This window comes from Engraulis encrasicolus, chromosome 16 (genome assembly GCF_034702125.1).
Source record: "Engraulis encrasicolus isolate BLACKSEA-1 chromosome 16, IST_EnEncr_1.0, whole genome shotgun sequence".
NCBI classification, from domain to species: Eukaryota; Metazoa; Chordata; class Actinopteri; order Clupeiformes; family Engraulidae; genus Engraulis; species Engraulis encrasicolus.
Genome location: NC_085872.1, coordinates 53075472 through 53097971, shown reverse-complemented (window position 1 = coordinate 53097971; position 22500 = coordinate 53075472). Strand labels below are relative to the sequence as shown.

Below are 22500 nucleotides of genomic sequence, written 5' to 3'. Positions count from 1 at the left end.
TATGGCCAATGAAAATATGAAAACTTATTTAAATGTTTGGGTTGAATTAGTTAAAGCAGACTCTGGTTGTTCCTTCTTGTGATTTCCGGGAAGATCAGACCATGTTTTATGACCAATTTTGACAGAAAGGTAAGAAATTTCAAAGGGTGTACAAACTTTTTCTTGGGACTGTAAGTAGGGAGTAGACCCCACTCAGGTTCTTCTTCTCCATTTTTCTTTTTCAGGTCTGACCTTGTAATGCACGAATAAAACAAAAAGACGAAAAGACTGAGTGCAATCTATTACCTACTAACTGGAACTTGAACCAAAACAGCCCTGGCGGGATTCGAACCCGGACCCTCTGGGGCTCTGAGCGTAGACTTGGACCAGTCGGAACCAAAACCAAAACCTCACACTGACATTACCAAATTTCAACTGATTTAATGTGACCCGAATTTTGATGAAAAAAATTTGATTTTATAACAATATTCTAATAATGCGAATTCCCCAATTCATGGTTTTTTTGAGCTGGAAGGCCAACGTATATAAAAAGAAAAAAAATAATGATTGGAATAGTTAAAAAACTGGGCCATGAATCTACAATCCATGACAGTTTAACATTATTGATGGAATTATGGAAATAAATCAACTTTTTCATGCTATTCTAATAAAAAGGCCTGGAGCTGTATTTATTTATTTGTACATGGGGAATGCCTCTTGACATTAAATCTTGAATCACGATCACCACATTTGGATGGAATAGGGGTGTGCAATATGATGATGTGAAATCTTGAATCACGATCACCACAGGTCAGCCTAAATATACAATACAGGTACAATGCACAAGAGAGCAATCCACTAAACCAGGGATTGTGTCACCCAGAGTGTTCCGCCATAATGTGCATCATCACTACAGCGTCTCGGAGGGACTATTAGCAGATTCATCACCAATGGCAAACGTGGAGCTGTCAGAAGTAGAGTATCGCAGCCATGCTCCTGTATCGATTCGATTTCGACTCTCAGGGCTTTGAATCGACTAATCACGATTTGATTCGATTCGATTCGATTCATTCCGAATCGATTCAATCCGTTCCCTTCTTGGTGCCAGGATTTCCCCCAAAAGATGCTGTTGCCTATTTTTATATAAAAATGTCAAAGGGCTGTGGCTTGACAGTGTTAACAGATTGCTAATTTGTAATAAGTAGGCCTAGGCCTAATTGACTAATACCTACTGGGTATTTTCCATAGACTTAAATTAAACAAAAAGAACAAAAACAAAAAAAAACAAAAAAAACAAAACGATTTTGTGCCCTGTGAATCGATTTTGTTAATTTTAAATGAAATCGATCGATTATCGATTGAATCGATTATTTTACCCAGCCCTAATCAGAAGCCACTTCAGAGAGAGAGAGGCATTTAAATGTGTGAACGGCTCTGACCTCTCACTGCATATGAACCAGTCGGCGGGCCTATTGGGTCATTTCACGTGAAATCAGACACTTTGGGACCCGACCGACCCGGATTTCGATCATACTTGGTGTGCCTTTTCAGTAGCAAGGTAGCACCCCAGAACTGCATTGGTTTGAATCTGACACTAATATTAAGGGAGAAACAGACTAGGAAAGGTTCACATGTGAGGGTAGGACACTATACATTCAGCCTTGAATATATCAGTCAGTGTTAGTCACAAAAAGATGCCTGTGGTATTGTTTGAAAGCTATTTTCTGGCTCTACATATTACACAATCACATTGGAATACAACTACTCTCAGAATATGAATTATGATAAATTGAAAAATTAAAAATTGAATATCTAAAAAACTCATATTTTAAAATGGCCAGTTCCTTGTCCAAACGTAGCCGGCAATGTCATGAGCAGCACCTAAAATGCTGGTGTTCGGTTTGTTATTCATTTCAGAGAGAATTTGACTCACAAATATGGCATCATACAGACCACTTACTAATAATATGGTAATACCATAGTAGCATCACATGACAAAACAAAAACAAAACAAAAATGGTCAGTGTCCATGGTCCCAGGTTTCAGAAACTAAGGCGGATGTCCATTTATACACACCAAATGATGATATGTGAATGTTTGAACATTCCTTCTCTGTGTACCTGTGCCATCTTCCCTTTACCGTACTTTAAAGAGATAATCAATGGCTACACTCTCATTCTGTACTCTACCAGTGCATTTGAAGCAGCAGCTGTGTCTTTTGTAGGTAATGTATAAGTACGTCCCGTTGCAGTTACAGGTTCCACTACCAGAAGCACATCCTGATGATCCATGACAGTCTATCTGGTCTGAAGGGAAAAGTGAAGGATGGAGATGGCCCACGAGGATGCAGGAAGTTCAGTTTCACCTCTCCAGTGCTCGGCATACATTCCTCAGCACATGCTAGCCACCAGTTGCCATCATATACAGCTACAACATACCCTTTGATGCTTGAAAATGTAACACATTCCTTTACTGAGCTCACTCTTTCAACTCTGCCTTCTCTGAATGCTCAAAATGGCCTAACTTCCACTGTGTCCATTGACAATGGGCAGAAGCTGTGTAGTTTTTGAGTACCTGGAATAGTTCTTGCAGATTCAAACCTTTTCAACAGGTTCTCAGCTTCATGATGGTACATCTCTGTTGTGGCAAACTGGCAATGCATGTTCTTGACATTATCCTTGACAAATTCAAACAGTTGGTATGGCGTTATAATTTAATTGTCAATAGGACGTTGCAGACTTGCTCGTGCAGCAAGCCATTTAACTGTCCCTCCAACGCCATCACATGGACCTTTGCCATGTGACAAAAAAGTGCCACTCTGCAGGTATGTGAAAATCTGCCTCGTGGTGGCACAAATTTGTTGTAATTTTAAGGTTCTTATATTGTGCAGGAAGTCTGCAACGTCCTATTGACAATTAAATTGTAACGCCATACCAACTGTTTGAATTTGTCAAGGATAATGTCAAGAACATCCATTGCCAGTTTGCCACAACAGATATGTACCATCATGAAGCTGAGAACTTGTTGAAAAGGTTTGAATCTGCAAGAACTATTCCAGGTACTCAAAAACTACACAGCTTCTGCCCATTGTCAATGGACACAGTGGAAGTTAGGCCATTTTGAGCATTCAGAGAAGGCAGAGTTGAAAGAGTGAGCTCAGTAAAGGAATGTGTTACATTTTCAAGCATCAAAGGGTATGTTGTAGCTGTATATGATGGCAACTGGTGGCTAGCATGTGCTGAGGAATGTATGCCGAGCACTGGAGAGGTGAAACTGAACTTCCTGCATCCTCATGGGCCATCTCCATCCTTCACTTTTCCCTTCAGACCAGATAGACTTGTCATGGATCATCAGGATGTGCTTCTGGTAGTGGAACCTGTAACTGCAACGGGACGTACTTATACATTATCTACAAAAGACACAGCTGTTGCTTCAAATGCACTGGTAGAGTACAAAATGAGAGTGTAGCCATTGATTATCTCTTTAAAGTACGGTAAAGGGAAGATGGCACAGGTACACAGAGAAGGAATGTTCAAACATTCACATATCATCATTTGGTATGTATAAATGGACATCTGCCTTAGTTTCTGAAACCTGGGACCATGGACACTGACCATTTTTGTTTTGTTTTTGTTTTGTCATGTGATGCTACTATGGTATTACCATATTATTAGTAAGTGGTCTGTATGATGCCATATTTGTGAGTCAAATTCTCTCTGAAATGAATAACAAACCGAACACCAGCATTTTAGGTGCTGCTCATGACATTGCCGGCTACGTTTGGACAAGGAACTGGCCATTTTAAAATATGAGTTTTTTAGATATTCAATTTTTAATTTTTCAATTTATCATAATTCATATTCTGAGAGTAGTTGTATTCCAATGTGATTGTGTAATATGTAGAGCCAGAAAAGAGCTTTCAAACAACACCACAGGCATCTTTTTGTGACTAACACTGACTGATATATTCAAGGCTGAATGTATAGTGTCCTACCCTCACATGTGAACCTTTCCTAGTCTGTTTCTCCCTTAATATTAGTGTCAGATTCAAACCAATGCAGTTCTGGGGTGCTACCTTGCTACTGAAAAGGCACACCAAGTATGATCGAAATCCGGGTCGGTCGGGTCCCAAAGTGTCTGATTTCACGTGAAATGACCCTATTACTCTTTACTCTCAATAAGATTATAACAGAGGCTCTGCCTTAACTGTGTGTGAATTTGATTTGTAGTTGTAAATAAAAGGGGTGAAATCAATGAATACATTGTTTGATTAAAATCTGTGTCTGCTATGAGGGAGAGATGCTGAGCGCTCTTCTTTGTTGGGTAGTAAACTCCAATATGCTGGTGCTCTTGAAGTTCATTTAAGACAAAGTCCATTCATCAAAACGTAGTGGCTGTTGCATATTTTAGGCAACTCTTGCATAGAGACAGGGAGTAGAATGTATTTTCCCAATTAAAACCCCTGTATTTTAAACTGGGGTACATATCTCAAAACGCCAACGGGTTTCAACCACACCGGGTCTTCATCAGGTCGTGACCTGGTCACCAGGTTTAAAATAAAGGGTTTTTAATCTTAAAATCTGTGTCGTTCAGGCCCAAAAGTGTCTGATGTCACGTGAAATGGCCCAAGTAAAAGAACAGGTCATCTGACAGAAGGCGTGTATGGGAAGATACAGAGTCCACCTGGAGCAGAGGGTTGTAGTCTTTAGTCCCATTGAAGCCAATTATAAACTACAGCCCTGGAACTACAAAAATGGAGTCACCTGACAGAGCCCGTGTACAGTAGGTGGAAAAGAGAGAGAGAGAGAGAGAGAGAGAGAGAGAGAGAGAGAGAGAGAGAGAGAGAGAGAGAGAGAGAGAGAGAGAGAGAGAGAGAGAGAGAGAGCGATGCAAGGGTCTTGTGACAAGAAACCGTGTGGGCCAATACTTTCACAGGCCAGAGTCCAGAGCAACCATCACACAGTTTGATTTGGGCATTCCGGTCGACATTAAGCTTCACATGTGGCCTGAATTAAACACCTTCCAATACTCAACCATTCAACCAGAGCGCTGACGTTCATCACAGACCAAAGCCACCGGACCAGAGTCCAGAGAAACAATCAATCCAACAGTTTGATCTGCTGTAGACATCAAGCACAGCTGGGATCGAAAAACAGGCATTCTGGGCACAACCCATAGAGCACCCCCCCCCCTCACACAACCCACCACACCACCCCACCCCCTGCTTTTCTATGATACTGGCATGACTATCTCAGTCCATATTAACCCATTGACGCCTAAGGCACCTGTAAAAAAAGGGTGATGAACACCTGAGCCTTTTTAAGAAAAGTTGCCTTCAGCCTATAAAAACTTAAATATCTCAGCTTCTGAAGCACATACAAATATGCACTCAGTTGCATTTAAACGCTAAGACCCTCATCTTTCATTAGAATGTGTTCATTCATCTCAAACAAACAGATATTTTTAATAAAGTTGTCTCAAATCTCATGAGCCTGAATGTTGCGTAATGCAGCTCCAGGCGCCAGGTCCAATGTTGCGCAACGCCACATCAGGCATCAATGGGTTAAAAGATATTCCACTGGGCCGCCCCATCTAAACAGACGGGCCGGTCTCACAGGAAAAACAAAACAAACAAAACAAACAAAACAAACTAAAAATTAGGGCGGTTCTGGAAAAAATGTGTATCACGGTTTTCTTGATGAAAATTGATATCACGGTTCTCTGCACGTTTTTTTTCATAAGCGGCGATTTTCCCCCACATCTCAATGTTTCTGAAGAAAAGACTGAAATTTAATTCAAAAATCAGATAAAGTCCTGAATTTAAATTAATCTCCATTTCAATTTTGATCACAGTTTTGGAATAAAAGCAAAACAAAAAAAAATATCTCTCATCAAAAAGTGAACCTTGTGCAGGTGAAACCGTTATCACGTTTTTTTTTTACGGTATACCGCCCAGCCCTACAAAAAATACACAGCATACATCAGCCCCTGATGACGATCAGCCCACCAGGAAAATGCCCTGTATGCCAGATTACCAGTCAAGGCCTGCTTTCAGAAACCAGAGTCAGAAAAAAATTACAATCACAAGGTTTGATCGATTTTAGAGTGGAGAACGGCATTCTGGCAGACATTAAGTGCACTTGAGTAAATCCAAGAATAAAACCTTCAAAACTATTCAACCAGTATGTGTTGGGAGTGGCCATCACTAGGGTTGCGCTTTCACAGAGAAACAATCAAATACCGCAACAGAGTACAGTAGCGCTTTCACAGAATAACAATAAAATATCGCAACTGTAGAGTACAGTAGTGCTTTCACAGAAAAACAATCGAATACCGTTTAGTAGTTTGATTCTGACATTCTTGGCGACATTAGGCTTCACGTGTGGCCTGCATAAAAACGCAGCGTTCAACCCAAAGCAACAAAGTCCACAGCACTGCAGTTTCGCAGATCAGGGTCTTAAACGGGGCAGAGAAAAACAGTCAAAAGGTTTGATTGATTTGGAGTGGTGAACGGCATTCCTGTCAACATTAAGCTCAATGTGTGCTAGAATAAAGACCTTCGACAAAAAACACACCATTCAAACCAAAGTAACAAAGTCCAAAGCACTGCAACTCCACTGATCAGAGCCCTATCTGAGCCAGAAAACAACAGTCAAAAACTTTGATTGATTTGGGAGTGTGAGAATAAAAACCCCCAAACAGCGCACCATTTAAACCAAAACAACAAAGCCCACATTATTTTGACTCAGCAATTCAATGGCAACTCAATGGGAAAGAGTTTTGATTTGAGGTAAGTTAGTTAAGCTATTTATTTATTTATCTCCGGTGCTTTAGCAAAGCTCAGCAGGAGGGTATTTTGGAGCGAGGGCAGGACTCGACTGGCAGGTTCTCACACACATGCGGCTACTTGTTTGCCGGGTGCAGTGTCACAGCAGAAAGCTCATGGGTCAAAGACGTCCAAAAAGGAATTGTCATTCAGTGTAACGGGTACCTTCTGCTGACTGTAACTAAAAAAACATGATTTTTAAATTGTTTCAAGTGAATGGATGACAGCCGAGGCTTTCATGAATTCACTTCGAAAAAAAGAAAATGAAAGAGTCATGTTTTTTTACAGTTACAGTCAGCAGAAGGTATCCGTTACACTGAATGACAATTCCTTTTTGGACGTCTTTGACCCCCAGGCAAGGATGAACCGCACACCCATGAGCTCCCGTAGAAGACGGTCTGAGGAGGGGCCATGACAGTAATCCACAACATACAGCTAAAGCAACGAAGGAGTGGCTCAAGAAAAAGCACATTAAGGTGGCCTAGACTGTCTCCAAACATTAACCCCATAATAATCCGATGGAGGGAACTGAATCTCCCATTTGCCAAACTACAGCCACAAAATTTTAATGAAATACAACTCAATTAAAATATACTCTTTAAAGTTATTCCAACAAAATCAGCCAAAATCAAATACTTATTCTGTTACTGTATTGTGCTCTGCCTCCAATGGCCGGAATGGAGTATTGACTGGCAGATGGCGGATTCGAACTAGCGCTGGTGACATCTGTGTGTGCTACATCTATATGTACTCTTCTCTTCCCTTAGGAATTGCAAAGTTAACCCTTTTGTATTCTTTTCTCCCATTGAAACCCATTATAACCAATGATTATTGAACTACAGAAATGGCCACTTCAGGTCCCCTAGTTTGTAGTCTTTTATCCGAGTGTGCAGGGTCACCACAGTTCCACAGGCACCCTAAAGGTCAGGTGCATAATGATACATTACATCAGGGCTTGACACTGGCACCTGCCAACCGGCCAAATGCTGGTAAAACTTGGCTGTGGCTGGTAACAATTTCAGTGTCACTAGCCAATTTGGCAGGTAGCTTATTCAATGTATGACATATCAAAATAGCGTATATTCTTCACTTTGCCCTTTATGCATCAATGGTTTGTATTTAAATTCAAGAAAAAACTCCGTTACTCAGTTTCTATTTGTTTGTTTTATTTCCATGTAGAAACCCATGCACTCATCTTCTTGCTTTAAGCACCTATTCTTCTGAGGTTAGACGTACAGCGTCATGATAAAAAAAAAAGTTAATGTCAAGTTAATGTCAAGCCCTGCATTACATGCCATATACTTTGATACATGCAACAGTCAGGGCTCTAAATTAACTTTTTTCATAGCCAAAATGGCTAGTAGGACTTCATCTAAATAGCCAAACATACACTAACCAATGGGTCAGAGAGTGGCCAGTAAGTTGGTCTGTCCTACAAGCCAGACCGAGGTTTTCACCAGCATTTGGCCGGTTGGCTGGTGTTCATTTAGAGCCCTGGCTACAGTGTGCCGGAATTAGTTGCAGTCCCTGGTCAATGGTCATCCTTTCAGGCTTCACTCTACATTACATTATATTACATTACATTAAGTTAAAAGCAACTTACAGATATTGACAGGGTATTGGTTACAGTCCCTGGAGCAATGTGGGGTTAGGTGCCTTGTTAGTTATTGACAGAGTATTGGTTACAGTCCCTGAAGCAGTGTGGGTTTAGGTGCCTTGTTAGTTATTGACAGGGTATTGGTTACAGCCCCTGAAGCAGTGTGGGGTTAGGTGCCTTGTTAGTTATTGACAGGGTAGAATATTGGTTACAGTCCCTGGAGCAATGTGGGGATAGGTGCCTTGTTAATTATTGACAGGGTATTGGTTACAGTCCCTGGAGCAATGTGGGGATATATGCCTTGCTCAAGGGCCCTTCAGCCATGGATGGAGGTGTAGGGAGAGGTAAGGGTGGGATTCGAACCTACAACGAGACCTAACACTGTCTTCCTGCTATCTCAGTGCAAACCTGCAACCGGAGGGAGTAAGTGAATAGAGAGGGAGCTGCCAAGGCCCATAGTTTCCGCTACCGTAGTTTCGCAACGGAGAGTAGAGGGAAAATCCTCCACTATACAGACCTAGGGGCCGCTCCACTGAAATGAATGGCATGGCACGCATGGACTCACTCTGAGAAAACGAGGACTCCAGGCTCTTCTATTAGATTCAAGATTCAAGATTCGAGATTATTTCTCACATGCTTTCCTGCGGTGGCACAATTGGCAGTGAAATGAAGATAGCTGCTGTGTAGGATAATAAATAATCCTATCCTGAGAAATATGAAAAGAAGAAGGTCAAGAATAATAACTGCAAAAGAAAAAGTAGTCTTGGGAATTTAGAAAGCGGATGGTTTGAGAGGGGGGGGGGGGACTCTTGCATAGTCTCACTATTTACCTTTTAAGTTAACCTGCTTTAGCCTACTCCTGAACCAGGTTTGTAGTATAGTCCCCAGGCCTCAAGGTGTCAAGACCATGAGGGTGACAGTAGCCCCCCATACCTCAACCAAACCACCTGCTAGCGTTCAGAATGTGTTTTCAAAGCTGCCTGTGATGCAGCAAGGTTGAGGCTACAGGTGTGGAGTGTAATTAATTACTTGATGTTTTATCTTAATGTTTTGATTTTCTTTGACTTTAATTATTTCTTATTTCCTTCCTTTTTACTTTTTTGTGAAGCACATTGAATTGCACCTGTGTCTGAAATGCGCCATAGGCCTACAAATAAACTTGAACTTGCCTTGCCTTAAAAAAAATGTTGATTTTAGAGTCATGCTTGAAAATGTAAAAACAAATTGTTTCTTGACTTGGTAACGATTCAACTTTTTAGTTTGTTGGTGTTAGGTGCTACAATGTGGGTTACCAAACCATTAGATGAACGTAGTTTCCCCAGATTATGTCTTTTGACCACAAAATGGTTGATTGTTTCTTATTTTCCGATTGCCATTTGTGTCCAACGCTGCAGGTGGGATGGAGCGCAATAGCAGGATGGTTGAAATCACCACTCCACTCCACACACAGCCGAATGTTCACACACACGCATGACAATGCAAAACGCGCACCACCACATCACACCATCTCAAATCTTGACACACACACACACACACACACCCCGCAAATAATTGTAATAAAAACACACACACACAGCTTACATTTTCCATTCGTCACATCGCTCAGTCTTACCTTGAGGTTTGGAAGGTAAAGGCCCAACACCAACCGCCGGTCCAGCCAGTCCACCTCCACCTCCTCCCGATGTCATCAGCACATCTCCCAGGTCTGACGCGGACAGCAGCGGTGAACGCTCCCCATCGGCCATGGCTGACGCTCTCAGGGGCGGCCTCAGCGAAGCGCTAGAGTCGGTGTAGCACAGCAAGTGGCTAGCAGGTGGATGGATGTAGCTTAGCTTGTCGGGTCGCCTTCCTCCTGTGTGGATGTTGTTAGCTAGCTGGCTAGCTAGAAGACTGATGGATTCGTGCACTTGTAAACCCTACGGGTGGATGGATGGCTGGATGTCGCTTGTCTGTCGTCGTAAAGTCAGTTTGTTTAGCAGAGAGATTTTGTCTGTCTCACAATATGATGAAATCAGTCGCCCCCTCTCTCTCTGTCTCTCGTTGGGTATCACAAAACACCTTGCGCCTTTTTGTTGAAAAAAAAAAAAAAAACCAAAACCCCCAACAACGCGTAGCAGCACTACACACCAACCATGCTCCCTATAACGACACAAAAATAAAATATCCACCAGTTGGTTAGTTGTGAGCGGTGTGCGTCTCCCCAGAGATGCTCGCAGGTTGTTAGGGAAGGGAGAAAGCAAGGCGATGTGCAGGAGCTGGCAGGCAGGAAGGCCGGTTGGTTGCCGAGGATGGATGGATTGATAGATGATGGATGCTATAGCCGCAAAAAAGAGCATCCACCCCTTCACACACTCTCTCTCTCCTCCTCTTCCTCTCTCAGTCTGTTTCTCTCTCTCTCTCTCTCCCTGTAGATTTGCCAGACCAATATTCTACACCGGTGTCCACTGCTCGGAGGGCTATGGCGTTGAAGTGGAGGTCTAACCGGCAAAAATGCTCTGTCTCCAGTGACTGTAGGCTGAGCTGCGTGCTGCTGCTGCTGCTGTGTGTGTATGTGTTGAGTGACTAGTCTTTGCAGCCTGTGCTGTGTAGCTCTAGAGTGGTGGAGTCGACTCTCTCTTTCGCTCTTCCCCCTCCCCTTCGGGATGGAGAGGCAGGCGTGGCTGTGGGCTGATTTTGTGTGTGCGTGTGTTTTAGAGCCGCACACGCGTTTTGTACACACAGTAGCCGCTGTAGCTTAGGCCAGAGGAATTAGAATGTAGGCCTATGGCAATATTGCCGCAAAGAGCCGTGCGTAATGCGTAACCGTTTAACAACACGCGTAAAATAAAATCCACGAACGCCAGTGAAAAAACTGCCATATTTGTTGGTTTTTCATATAGCGTGTGTGTGTGTGTGTGTGTGTGTGTGTGTGTGTGTGTGTGTGTGTGTGTGTGTGTGTGTGTGTGTGTGTGTGTGTGTGTGTGTGTGTGTGTGTGTGTGTGTTCGCGCGTATGGCTGTTTGGTCAGGAGTTGTGCGTCATGGTTACCAACATGCGTAACGGTCGTGGGGGAAAATATCCACATATGTACATTATTAAAAAACAAGCAGTTTCTTGCCCGTGTGTGTGTGTGTGTGTGTGTGTGTGTGTGTGTGTGTGTGTGTGTGTGTGTGTGTGTGTGTGTGTGTGTGTGTGTGTGTGTGTGTGTGTGTGTGTGAGAGAGAGAGAGAGAGAGAGAGAGAGAGAGAGGTTTTGTGTACAATATGAACTATGAACTGTTTGTTATAGTTCTTGACTGTGACACATTTTGCAACAACTTTACATTGACAGTGTCATGGTTACGAGGAAGGAATTAAGGATGACATGTCTGTCAACTGTGGAGAGCAGTATGAAGTATGAACATTGAAATGTTCAATATCACATCTTGTCATAATCACTCATCACATCAATTGCATCACTAAGACGGCTAGACAGCGACTGTTTTTTCTGAGACGGCTGCACAGATATGGAATGGAGAGTAGGATATTGGCCAACTTCTATCGCTGTACAATAGAAAGCATTTTAACTGGTAATTTCACAGCCTGGTATGGTAACACCACTGCCCAAGATAGGAGAGACCTCCAACGAGTCATCAAATCTGCTCAAAGGACAATCCAATCAGATCTACCCAACATCCAGGATCTTTACAACCAGCGGTGTCTGAGGAGGGCCAAACGAATCATAGCTGATCCATACCACCCCAGCTACACACACTTCACCCTTCTACCATCTGCCCGGAGATACAGGTGCTTACGTGCTCACACCAGCCGACTCAGGGACAGCTTCTTCCCTCAATGTATCAGACTGTTGAATACAAAATCACCAACATAGGAAGAAATCCACTCATCACATCTCCCCTTTCTCCAACCTGCCATTTTTTCAACTTTTTAAATATACATTTTTTCTTTTTTAACATTCTTTTTAACATTTTTTGGGACTCCCAGAGCAGGGAAGCTTTTCATTGTATATATATGTTTCATATATATACACATGACAAATAAAATATCTTGTATCTTGTATCTTGTATAATTCTGCAAATTTCTGACTTTTTGGTCAATTGGGAGTCCCATAGGTGCAGCCACATCTGGACATTAATACAACCCTGATGACGTACGCCTTTCCTCAAAGCCAACCATTGCATGCCAGGGGTGGAACTTGTGAATTTTCCCCACCAGTCACTGTGGCAGGTAGATTCTAAAATCTACCAGTCAATCACAATTTTTACCATTTCATGTTCAACCGTTCCAATCATTGCAATGCCAAGTAAAATAATTGGTAACACTTTATAATAAGTACCCCTTTTTAGGCATTACTTAAGGGTTAGTTAAGCCTTATTTTACCATTAGTTAACCCTTAGTGAATCACGAGTTAATAATTATGTAAGCATTATTTCTCATTTCCTAACTATTATCTACTACCGTTAGTAAATGGTTAGTGTGTGCTGATATAACGGTTTGCTAAGCAAAGTTAAGCCTTAAATAAGCCTTATTTTAACAATAGTTAACCCTTAGTAAATAACGAGTTAGTCGTTATGTATGTGTTATTCCTCATTTCTTAACTATTATCTACTACCATTAGTAAATGGTCAGTGTGTGCTGATGTAACGGTTCGCTAAGCAAAGTTAAACCTTAGTTAAGCCTTATTTTTAACATTAATTAACCCTTAGTGAATCACGAGTAAGTCGTTATGTATGTGTTATTTCTCATTTCTTAACCATTAACTAATACCGTTAGTAAATGGTTAGTGTGTGCTGATGTAACTACTCGCTAAACAAAATTAAGCATTAGTTAACCCTTAGTGAATCACGAGTCAGTCATTATGTATTTCTGTGAAATGATTAAGTACTGTTAATTAATCATTCGTCTATGGTGATTTAACCTTCTGATAAGCATTAGTAAACCATCATTAAAATGTCTGATAACCCACATTACATAACATTATCTCTTTGTTGTCTCCTACCACCTAACCATTAACAAGTACTATTAGGCATGCATGGTAACGGTTTGTAAACTCTTGCTTTAGCATCAGTGAAGTCTTATTTAACCCTTTTGTAATGGTTAGTTTGTGATGACTGGTAGCATGGCAAACAGTAGGCCGAGGCCTAAGTTGAGGCTCATGTGACTGCCCCTCATGGATGTTTCTGGACATTAACAAATGACTTGTTAAGCGTTGCTTATGCATTATCAAGGAATTACGAACCATTACTTAAGTATATCTGGGGAACTGATCTAAAGTGAAAACCTGTTATGGCTTTACAACACATTAACGAATGACTTGATAAGCATTGCTTATGCATTACCAAGAAGTTTCAACGCAATAATAACGCATATCTGGGGAACTTTTTAAGTGAAAACCTATCCATACTTTCCAAAACATTAACAAATGACTTGATAAGCATTGCTTGTGCACTATCAAGGATGTATAACCCATCAAGGATGTATAACCCATGTATATCTGGGGAACTGATCTAAAGTGAAAACCTTTCCATGCTTTCCAAAACGTTAACAAATGACTTGTTAAGCATTGCTTATGCATTATCAAGGAGTTACAACTCATTACTTAAGTATATCTGGGGAACTGATCTAAAGTGAAAACCTTTCCATGCTTTACAAAACGTTAACGAATGATTTGTTAGGCATTTCTTATGCATTATCAAGAAGTTACAACTCACTACTTGCGCATATCTGGGGAACTTTTGAAGTGAAAACCTTTCCATGCTTTCCAAAATGTTAACAAATGACTTGTTAAGCATTGCTTATGCATTATCAAGGAGTTACAACTCATTACTTAAGTATATCTGGGGAACTGATCTAAAGTGAAAACCTTTCCATGCTTTACAAAACGTTAACAAATGATTTGTTAGGCATTGCTTATGCATTAACAAGAAGTAACAACTCACTACTTGCGCATATCTGGGGAACTTTTAAAGTGAAAACCTTTCCATGCTTTCCAAAACGTTAACAAATGACTTGTTAAGCATTGCTTATGCATTATCAAGGAGTTACAACTCATTACTTAAGTATATCTGGGGAACTGATCTAAAGTGAAAACCTTTCCATGCTTTACAAATCGTTAACAAATGATTTGTTAGGCATTGCTTATGCATTAACAAGAAGTTACAACTCACTACTTGCGCATATCTGGGGAACTTTTAAAGTGAAAACCTTTCCATGCTTTCCAAAACGTTAACAAATGACTTGATAAGCATTGCTTATGATGAAATAACACATACATAACGACTTACTCGTGATTTACTAAGGGTTAACTATTGTTAAAATAAGGCTTATTTAAGGCTTAACTTTGCTTAGCGAACCGTTATATCAGCACACACTAATCATTTACTAACGGTAGTAGATAATAGTTAGGAAATGAGAAATAATGCTTACATAATGATTAACTCGTGATTCACTAAGGGTTAACTAATGGTAAAATAAGGCTTGACTAACCCTTAAGTAATGCCTAAAAAGGGGTACTTATTATAAAGTGTTACCAAATAATTTTCTGATCAATACTTTTGTTTCAGAGGTCATAAATTCAGTTATTGTGATGCCAATAACTCTTTCCATTACCACTTTGCTTAAATCTTTGATGTTGGATGCTGCGTATAATTCAGCGCCTGTATAACATTTTCACCTGTCAAGGTGACCAGTGGGTTGACATATTACACCTGCCAAAGGCCAACTTCACCCGTCATTGGCAGGTGGACTGGTGTGTGTGTGTGCGCGTGTGTGTGCGCATGCGTGACTGTATTGTGCGTAAAACGTGTGTGAAACGCAAAGCTTCCTCCTTGGCAGCCAGCCACTTTCCTGCATGTGCAAAGCAGGACCCTGATCAACAAATTAGCCATTTTTAGTCTTTTCTCCCATTGAAACCCATTATAAGACATGGCGTTTGGACTACAAATGAACTGGACCCTGACCAACAAATGGCATTTTTGTGGCACAAATTGGCGTCTCACACGCACGCAAGTCTTGGAAATCCTGCACAGCAGTTTTGTAGTTCAACTGCAGTGTTTTATAATGGGATCAATGGGAGAAAAGACTACACACTAGGCCAACTGAGGAGGCCATTTTTGAAGTTCAATAGTCCCGCAAAAGGCAAATTGTGTGCCCAGAATTAAAAAGTGAAAGCTCAACTGGGAACCCGTGCTTTCTAGTCACCTGAGCAAGGGGGCAGCCCCCTATGGCGTCCGAAAGGGACCAGAGTGGGACGGTAGCCAGCAGCAGAGTAGCAGCAGCAGAGTAGCAGCAGCAGAGTGGGACGGTAGCCAGCAGCAGCAGCAGCAGCAGCAGCAGCAGCAGCAGCAGAGTGGGACGGTAGCCAGCAGCAGCAGCAGAGTGGGACGGTAGCCAGCAGCAGCAGAGTGGGACGGTCACGTTACCCAGGAGCAGTTCTACCCATTTGGGGGCCTTAGGCAAAATGTACACATGAGGCTCTCAGTGTACTGCGTACCTCAGTCATGGAGGAGGATGGGGGACAGTAGAGTACCATGGAGGAGGATGGGGGACAGTAGAGTATCATGGAGGAGGATGGGGGACAGTAGAGTACCATGGAGGAGGATGGGGGACAGTAGAGTACTATGGGGGATGGGGGACAGTAGAGTACCATGCTCAGGGTGCCTCAGTCATGGAAGAGGATGGGGGACAGTAGAGTACCATGCTCAGGGTACCTCATGGAGGAAGATGGGGGACAGTAGAGTACCATGCTCAGGATACCTCAGTCATGGAGGAGGATGGGGGACAGTAGAGTGCCATGCTCAGGATACCTCAGTCATGTCATGAAGGAGGATGGTGGACAGTAGAGTACCATGGAGGAGGATGGTGGACAGTAGAGTACCATGGAGGAGGATGGGGGACAGTAGAGTACCATGCTCAGAGTACCTCAGTCATGTCATGGAGGAGGATGGAGGACAGTAGAGTACCATGCTCAGGGTATCTCAGTCATGGAAGAGGATGGGGGACAGTAGAGTACCATGCTCAGGGTACCTCAGTCATGGAGGAGGATGGGGGACAGTAGAGTACCATGCTCAGGGTACCTCAGTCATGGAGGAGGATGGGGTCAGTAGAGTACCATGGAGGAGGATGGGGGACAGTAGAGTACCATGCTCAGGGTACCTCAATCATGGAAGAGTATGGTGGAGAGTAGAGTACCATGCTCAGGGTACCTCAGTCATGGAGGAGGATGGGGGACAGTAGAGTGCCATGCACAGGGTACCTCAGTCAATCTATCTATCTCAATCTATCTATCTATCTATCTATCTATCTATCTATCTATCTATCTATCTATCTATCTATCTATCTATCTATCTATCTATCTATCTATCTATCTATCTATCTATCTATCTATCTTCATCATTGGCAAGACAGAGCACATTGATTATAAACAGAATACAGGCATCCCTCCCACCCCACCCCACCCCACCTCTCTCTACATCTCTCTCTCTCTCTCTCTCTCTCTCTCTCTCTCTCTCTCTCTCTCTCTCTCTCTCTCTCTCTCTCTCCATCTCTCTCTCTCTCAATCTCTCTCTCTCTCTCCTCCAGATCCAAAGTGCTGTATTGGCAGTATGACAAAGAGCCTTAGTGGCAAAGCAGACTTTGTACAATTTGTTTTTTCTAAAAGGTGGAACACACACACACACACACACACACACACACACACACACACACACACACACACACACACACACACACACACACACACACACACACACACACACACACACACACACACACACACACACACACACACACACATCACATCACATGTAACCCCCTCTCTTTCTCTCCCTGTACCTCTGTCTCTCTCTCCCCCACACACACACACTCTCTCTAACCCCTAACCTTCTTTCTCTCCACGAATGAGGAAAAACAAACAGCCTCCATCCCCTTTTCATCTCAACCTGGTGAACTGGTGACTGAAATAAACAGTCTCTCAGTCTCTCCATCTCTCCATCTCTCTCTCTCCCTTTCTCTCTCTCTCTCACACACACACACGCACGCACGCGCACACACACACACACACACACACACACACACACACACACACACACACACACACACACACACACACACACACACACACACACACACACACACACACACAGAGTCCCCCCTCTCTCTGGCTGGGATTTATATCCAAAGTGCTTGGTTGGCAAGGCACAGTGAGTGGTACAGTAGAGGCCGGCCGGCCGGCTGGTGTTGCCAACTCAGCTACTGTACCGGAGCTCATCATGCGCTAGAGCAGCACGCGGGACTCGAACCCATGACCTGCCAGTTGAAACTTAACCCTCCTGTTATCCTCAGATTTAGGTTACATCCAGGATAACAGGAGGGTTAACTCAGCTACTGTACCTGAGGTCATCATGCGCTAGCTAGAGCACCACGCGGGACTCGAACCCATGACCTGACAGTCAGTGGTGTAGTTTACTTTTTATGGTGGGTATACTGTATATTTGAGCATTTTTTTAAGTGGGTATACTGTATATATTTGTGCTATTCAAAACAATGGATCAATCAATTTTAAGTGGATATACTGAAATCCCTGAAATTTAGAAGTGGGTATACTCCGTATACCCGCGTTCTACGTAGACTACACCACTGCTGTCAGTTGAAAGTGAACCCTCCTGTTATCCTCAGATTTAGGTAACATCCGTGATCCTTGGGGGTCATTTTGACCCCAGCCACTTAAATGTCTAAAAAAATCAGTAGAAGCAAAAACTTTTGCACCGGTTTATGCTTCAGATATTTACTGTTTACTCTGTTGGGGACATAAAAAAGCCCTTTAGGTACGTCCTAGCACCCCTCCACACAGCCCACACACCACACAACTGCCCAAAAGTTGCCTTGAATTAGTTTTGGCCCTCGTCTACATCATACATATTGTTTTCCCATTGTTACTATTGTTTACCCACCGTCATACCCATTGAGCCCTAAATAAAGCAAAATGTTCTGTTCTAAATAACTTATGTTCATGTATTTTACATAATCTAGACAGATTGGAACATGTATTAGCAAAATATGGATGTTCCATTTATGTTTAATAAACTTAAAATAATTTCCAAGGAACACAGATGTAACCAAAACGTGTACAGCACTTAGGGAAAGCAATTTTGTGGAGATTTCACTTTTTTCACATTGACCTCATATAGTTAGGAAAAGTCATCAAAGATGAAGCAAAATAATTATGTACTTCATGCATTTTTCAGACGTTAAACATTGAATGGGGTTAAATGGACCCCTAACCTGGACCTCCACCTACACAAGTCAGCTGATAAGATGGGGTAAGCTGGATAGATAGATAGATAGATAGATAGATAGATAGATAGATAGATAGATAGATAGATAGATAGATAGACAGACAGACAGACAGACAGACAGACAGACAGACAGACAGACAGACAGATAGATAGATAGATAGATAGATAGATAGATAGACAGACAGACAGACAGACAGACAGACAGACAGACAGACAGACAGACAGATAGATAGATAGAAAGATATATAGATAGACAGACAGATAGAAAGATAGATATAAAGATAGATAGATAGACAGACAGACAGAAAGACAGATAGAAAGATAGATAAATAGACAGACATCCCCTGGGCCAGACATCAAGAATGCCCCCCCTCCATGGGCCCCTGGACCACACAACAAGAAGGGCCCCCCTCCATGGGCCCCTGGGCCAGACAGCAAGTAGGGCCCCCCTCCATGGGCCCCTGGGCCAGACATCAAGAACGGCCCCCCTCCATGGGCCCCTGGGCCAGACAACAAGAACGGGCCCCCTCCATGGGCCCCTGGGCCAGATTACAAGAAAGGCCCCCCTCCATGGCCCCCTGTGCCAGACAACAAGTATGTTTAGGCCGTTTCAGAAGTAGAGATTTCCAGTTCTGGACTTTTGCCAATAGAGCGAAAAGAGTTTTTCTGTCATAAAACGCGTCCATTAACAATCAATTCATAGTCAATTAACAGTGAATAATACATATATGTATAAACATAAACTTTATTTAACAGACTCAGGGTCCAGATTATACATGCAAGACATATACACTATATAAGTAATAAAAACCATACACCCTCAACTACCCAACAAAGAGTTCATGAATTAGCTTATTATAAAGTCTGCTATTCGTTTCAAAAGAAGGAATATTTCCGGTTCTTTCTTGTCAGAGATGTAGCTAAGAGTCAATGAACAACTCATGAAATAATGGTGAATAAACAATGAATATCAAGAATAGCTCAAGGCTTAGCGTAATTCTTGATTTATGTAGTCTGTTGGTCTTTTCATTAATAGATAGATCTCCAGTATTTTCCCAGAGAGGCTAAAATTATGAAGTCGAGAATAATTCATGGATCACCGCAAATCATAGTTTATATAATTGGCTGGTCATTTCAATAGTAGTGAGATTACCAGTGCTTCTCTCTCAATGAATTAACAGTGAATATCATGAATAGTTCATGAGTAGTTCATGAACAGCTAATGAATTATCGCAGTTCTTGGTTAATATAGTCCGCTGGTCTTTTCAATAGTAGAGTGATCTCCAGTGCTTCTCTCTCAATGAATTAACAGTGAATATCATGAATAGTTCATGAATAGTTCATGAGTAGTTCATGAATAGCTCATGAGTTATCGCAGTTCTTGGTTGATATAGTCCGCTGGTCTTTTCAATAGTAGAGTGATCTCCAGTTCTTCTCTCTCGGTGATGAAGCGAGCCTTTCCCTCATCTTTGTGGACGGGGTGGGGAAGGTGGAGGCCCAGCTTACTGTGGAGAACAGGAGAGAGTGTAGTCTTTTCTCCCATTGAAACCCATTATAATACATGGTTATTGAACTACAAAAATTGCCTCTTCGGATAGCCTAGTATGTAGTCTTTTCTCCCATTGAAACCCATTACAATGCATGGTTATTGAACTACAAAAAAGGCCTCTTTGGATAGCCTAGTGTGTATGTTGAGAGAGAGAGAGAGAGGATAACGGGAGGATACACAGAAAGAAAGCCATGTCAATTAAGTAATTCAAATTTTTAATTGGAGAGAGGTTGGATAGAGAGAGAGAGAGAAGGAGAGAGAGAGAGAGTGATTGAGATAGAGATGGAAAGAAAAGAGGAGAGGGACAGAGATAGAACGCACACACACTCCCTTACAGTAACTGATAGAAACAGACACTCACCCAAACACATATGCACACAAGACACACAAAAACACACACTTACAATTTTGGTGTCCGCAGGTCCAGAAACTTCTCTCGAATGTCCAGGACCATCTCGCTCGCCTTAGTGTCTGGCAGCTTTACCTTTACCTGACGACAGAGAGGAGGACATTTTTGTAGTTCAATAGTCTTGTTTTATAACGGGTTTCAAAGGGAGAAAAGACTACACACTGGGCTACACGATGGGAGTCCATGGAATAAAAGACTACATAATAGCCTAGAGATGACACCAAGTCACTAATGTGCATGTCACATGTCACAAGTCTCAAGTGCCAACATGGCATCATGAAAGTAGGTATGATAACATGCCGACGTCAACCGTACATCACGTTTGTTTTTGGTCTGGGGACAATTTTGTAACAAATTCGCCATTTCCCTTCCTTGTTTCGCTGTTCTTGGCAAACGTAAAGGAGCAGAAACATGGCTTTACTGACAGGTTACAGGGTTCCCACACCTTTTTCATGAACAAATTCAAGCACTTTTCAAGCACCTTCACGCACCAAATTTTCAGTTTTCCAGCACCTTTAATAGGTCGCGGGAAGGGCGTGTGAGGGTCCTCCCCCAGAAAAGTTTGTGGTTTAAGATGCAATTTCCTGCATTTTAATCAATTTTAGGGTGTCAAATGGAAAATCCCACCTGACATCTCACTCCCTCAGATTGTTGATGTACCTGAACAATGTATTTCTATTATTGGCTTACTGAGTTTGACTTGACACAAAATTCAAGCATTTTCAAGCACTTCACCAACAATTCAAGCATTTTCACAACCTTGAAAACACTTAATTGAAATTCAAGCATTTTCAAGGAATTCAAGCACCAGTGGAACCCTGAGGTTAGGGTAGGGCATGGTTTTGGTCAGGCACAGTTGTAGAACATTTTCGTGTTTAGCCACAGAAATTTGTGTTCGGCAACAGAAGCCCACCGGCATGGCGGGAAAACAGCGCAAACCGAGTCACATGACAAAGCTGCTTTCCAATGTGGTTGAAGAGAACGACTACTTGCACAGGTGTTGCACCTCAACGCGGAGTGCACTGGCCTGAAATAAAGACTTTTTTGCATGATACCACACAGCAGAGATGAGACCAAGTCACAACCAAGTCTAATATTTTCAGATACAAGCATATATTTGTAGACCAGGCGTCACCAATGTGGTGCCCGTCGGCGATTCCACAAGCTCCAAGCTCCAGGAGCTTCTAATGTGCCCACCAAGGATGTTAGTAAACAGTGACAACTACAATATTTTAGTCAGTTAATGTTTTTCTTAATTTAAATATGATATTATTTCTTTATAACTTATAAGCAAATTGTCATTCAATTATAGTGTGTTTTGGGAATGATGTCAAGACATCAGCAGAGGGTTTTGAACAAACAAGTAGCCCTTGGGTAGCCCTCAGTAGCCCTCGGGTAGCCCTCGGGTAGCCCTCGGGTAGCCCTTAAACCCATAAAGGTTGGGGACCCCTGGTGTAGACTCAAGTCATTACAAGCTAAATGCTGAAGTGTGTCCTCACCAGTATGCCTTCACAGCACATGGAGGAGGGGTCTTTACCACTCATGCCCAGGAAGAGATCCTCTGGTGCCACACTCTGCCTCAAAATCACCTCATACCTACAGAGAGGAGAGAGAGAGAAGGAGAGGGAGAGAAAGAAAGAAATAATGAGAGGGGGAGAGAGAGGGATAGGGAGAGAAGGAGAGGGAGAGAGAGAGACAGAGAGGGGAGAGTTAATCAGGATCCTCTGTAGCCACACTGCCTCAATATCACCTCATACCTACAGAGACAAGGAGAGAGAGGGAGGAGGCAAGGAGAGGGAGAGAGAGAGAGAAGGATAGGGAGAGAAAGAAAGATATAACGAGAGAGAGACAGAGAGAGAGAGAGAGAG

General features: G+C 42.4%; 3 protein-coding genes across 3 annotated transcripts in view; all 3 read right to left on the bottom strand.

Moving 5' to 3' along the window:
- Positions 1 to 8398, bottom strand: part of sdhc (succinate dehydrogenase complex, subunit C, integral membrane protein) — a 119138-nt gene extending 110740 nt beyond the window's left edge. Inside the window, exon 1 of the mRNA XM_063219820.1 lies at positions 8395 to 8398. The gene's annotated coding sequence lies outside the window, so the exon portion shown is untranslated. The remainder of the gene's footprint in view (positions 1 to 8394) is intronic.
- The window catches only part of pip4p1a (phosphatidylinositol-4,5-bisphosphate 4-phosphatase 1a), a 49505-nt gene extending 39167 nt beyond the window's left edge, over positions 1 to 10338 (bottom strand). Inside the window, exon 1 of the mRNA XM_063219816.1 lies at positions 10015 to 10338. Coding sequence (XP_063075886.1) covers positions 10015 to 10147 — 133 coding nt within the window. The 5' untranslated portion in view covers positions 10148 to 10338. The remainder of the gene's footprint in view (positions 1 to 10014) is intronic.
- Positions 10339 to 19403: 9065 nt separating this feature from the next.
- The window catches only part of dnaaf6 (dynein axonemal assembly factor 6), an 8349-nt gene continuing 5252 nt past the window's right edge, over positions 19404 to 22500 (bottom strand). Inside the window, exons 4-6 of the mRNA XM_063219818.1 lie at positions 22132 to 22228; positions 20628 to 20713; positions 19404 to 20179 (exon numbers count right to left, since the gene is read on the bottom strand). Coding sequence (XP_063075888.1) covers positions 20044 to 20179; positions 20628 to 20713; positions 22132 to 22228 — 319 coding nt within the window. The 3' untranslated portion in view covers positions 19404 to 20043. The remainder of the gene's footprint in view (positions 20180 to 20627; positions 20714 to 22131; positions 22229 to 22500) is intronic.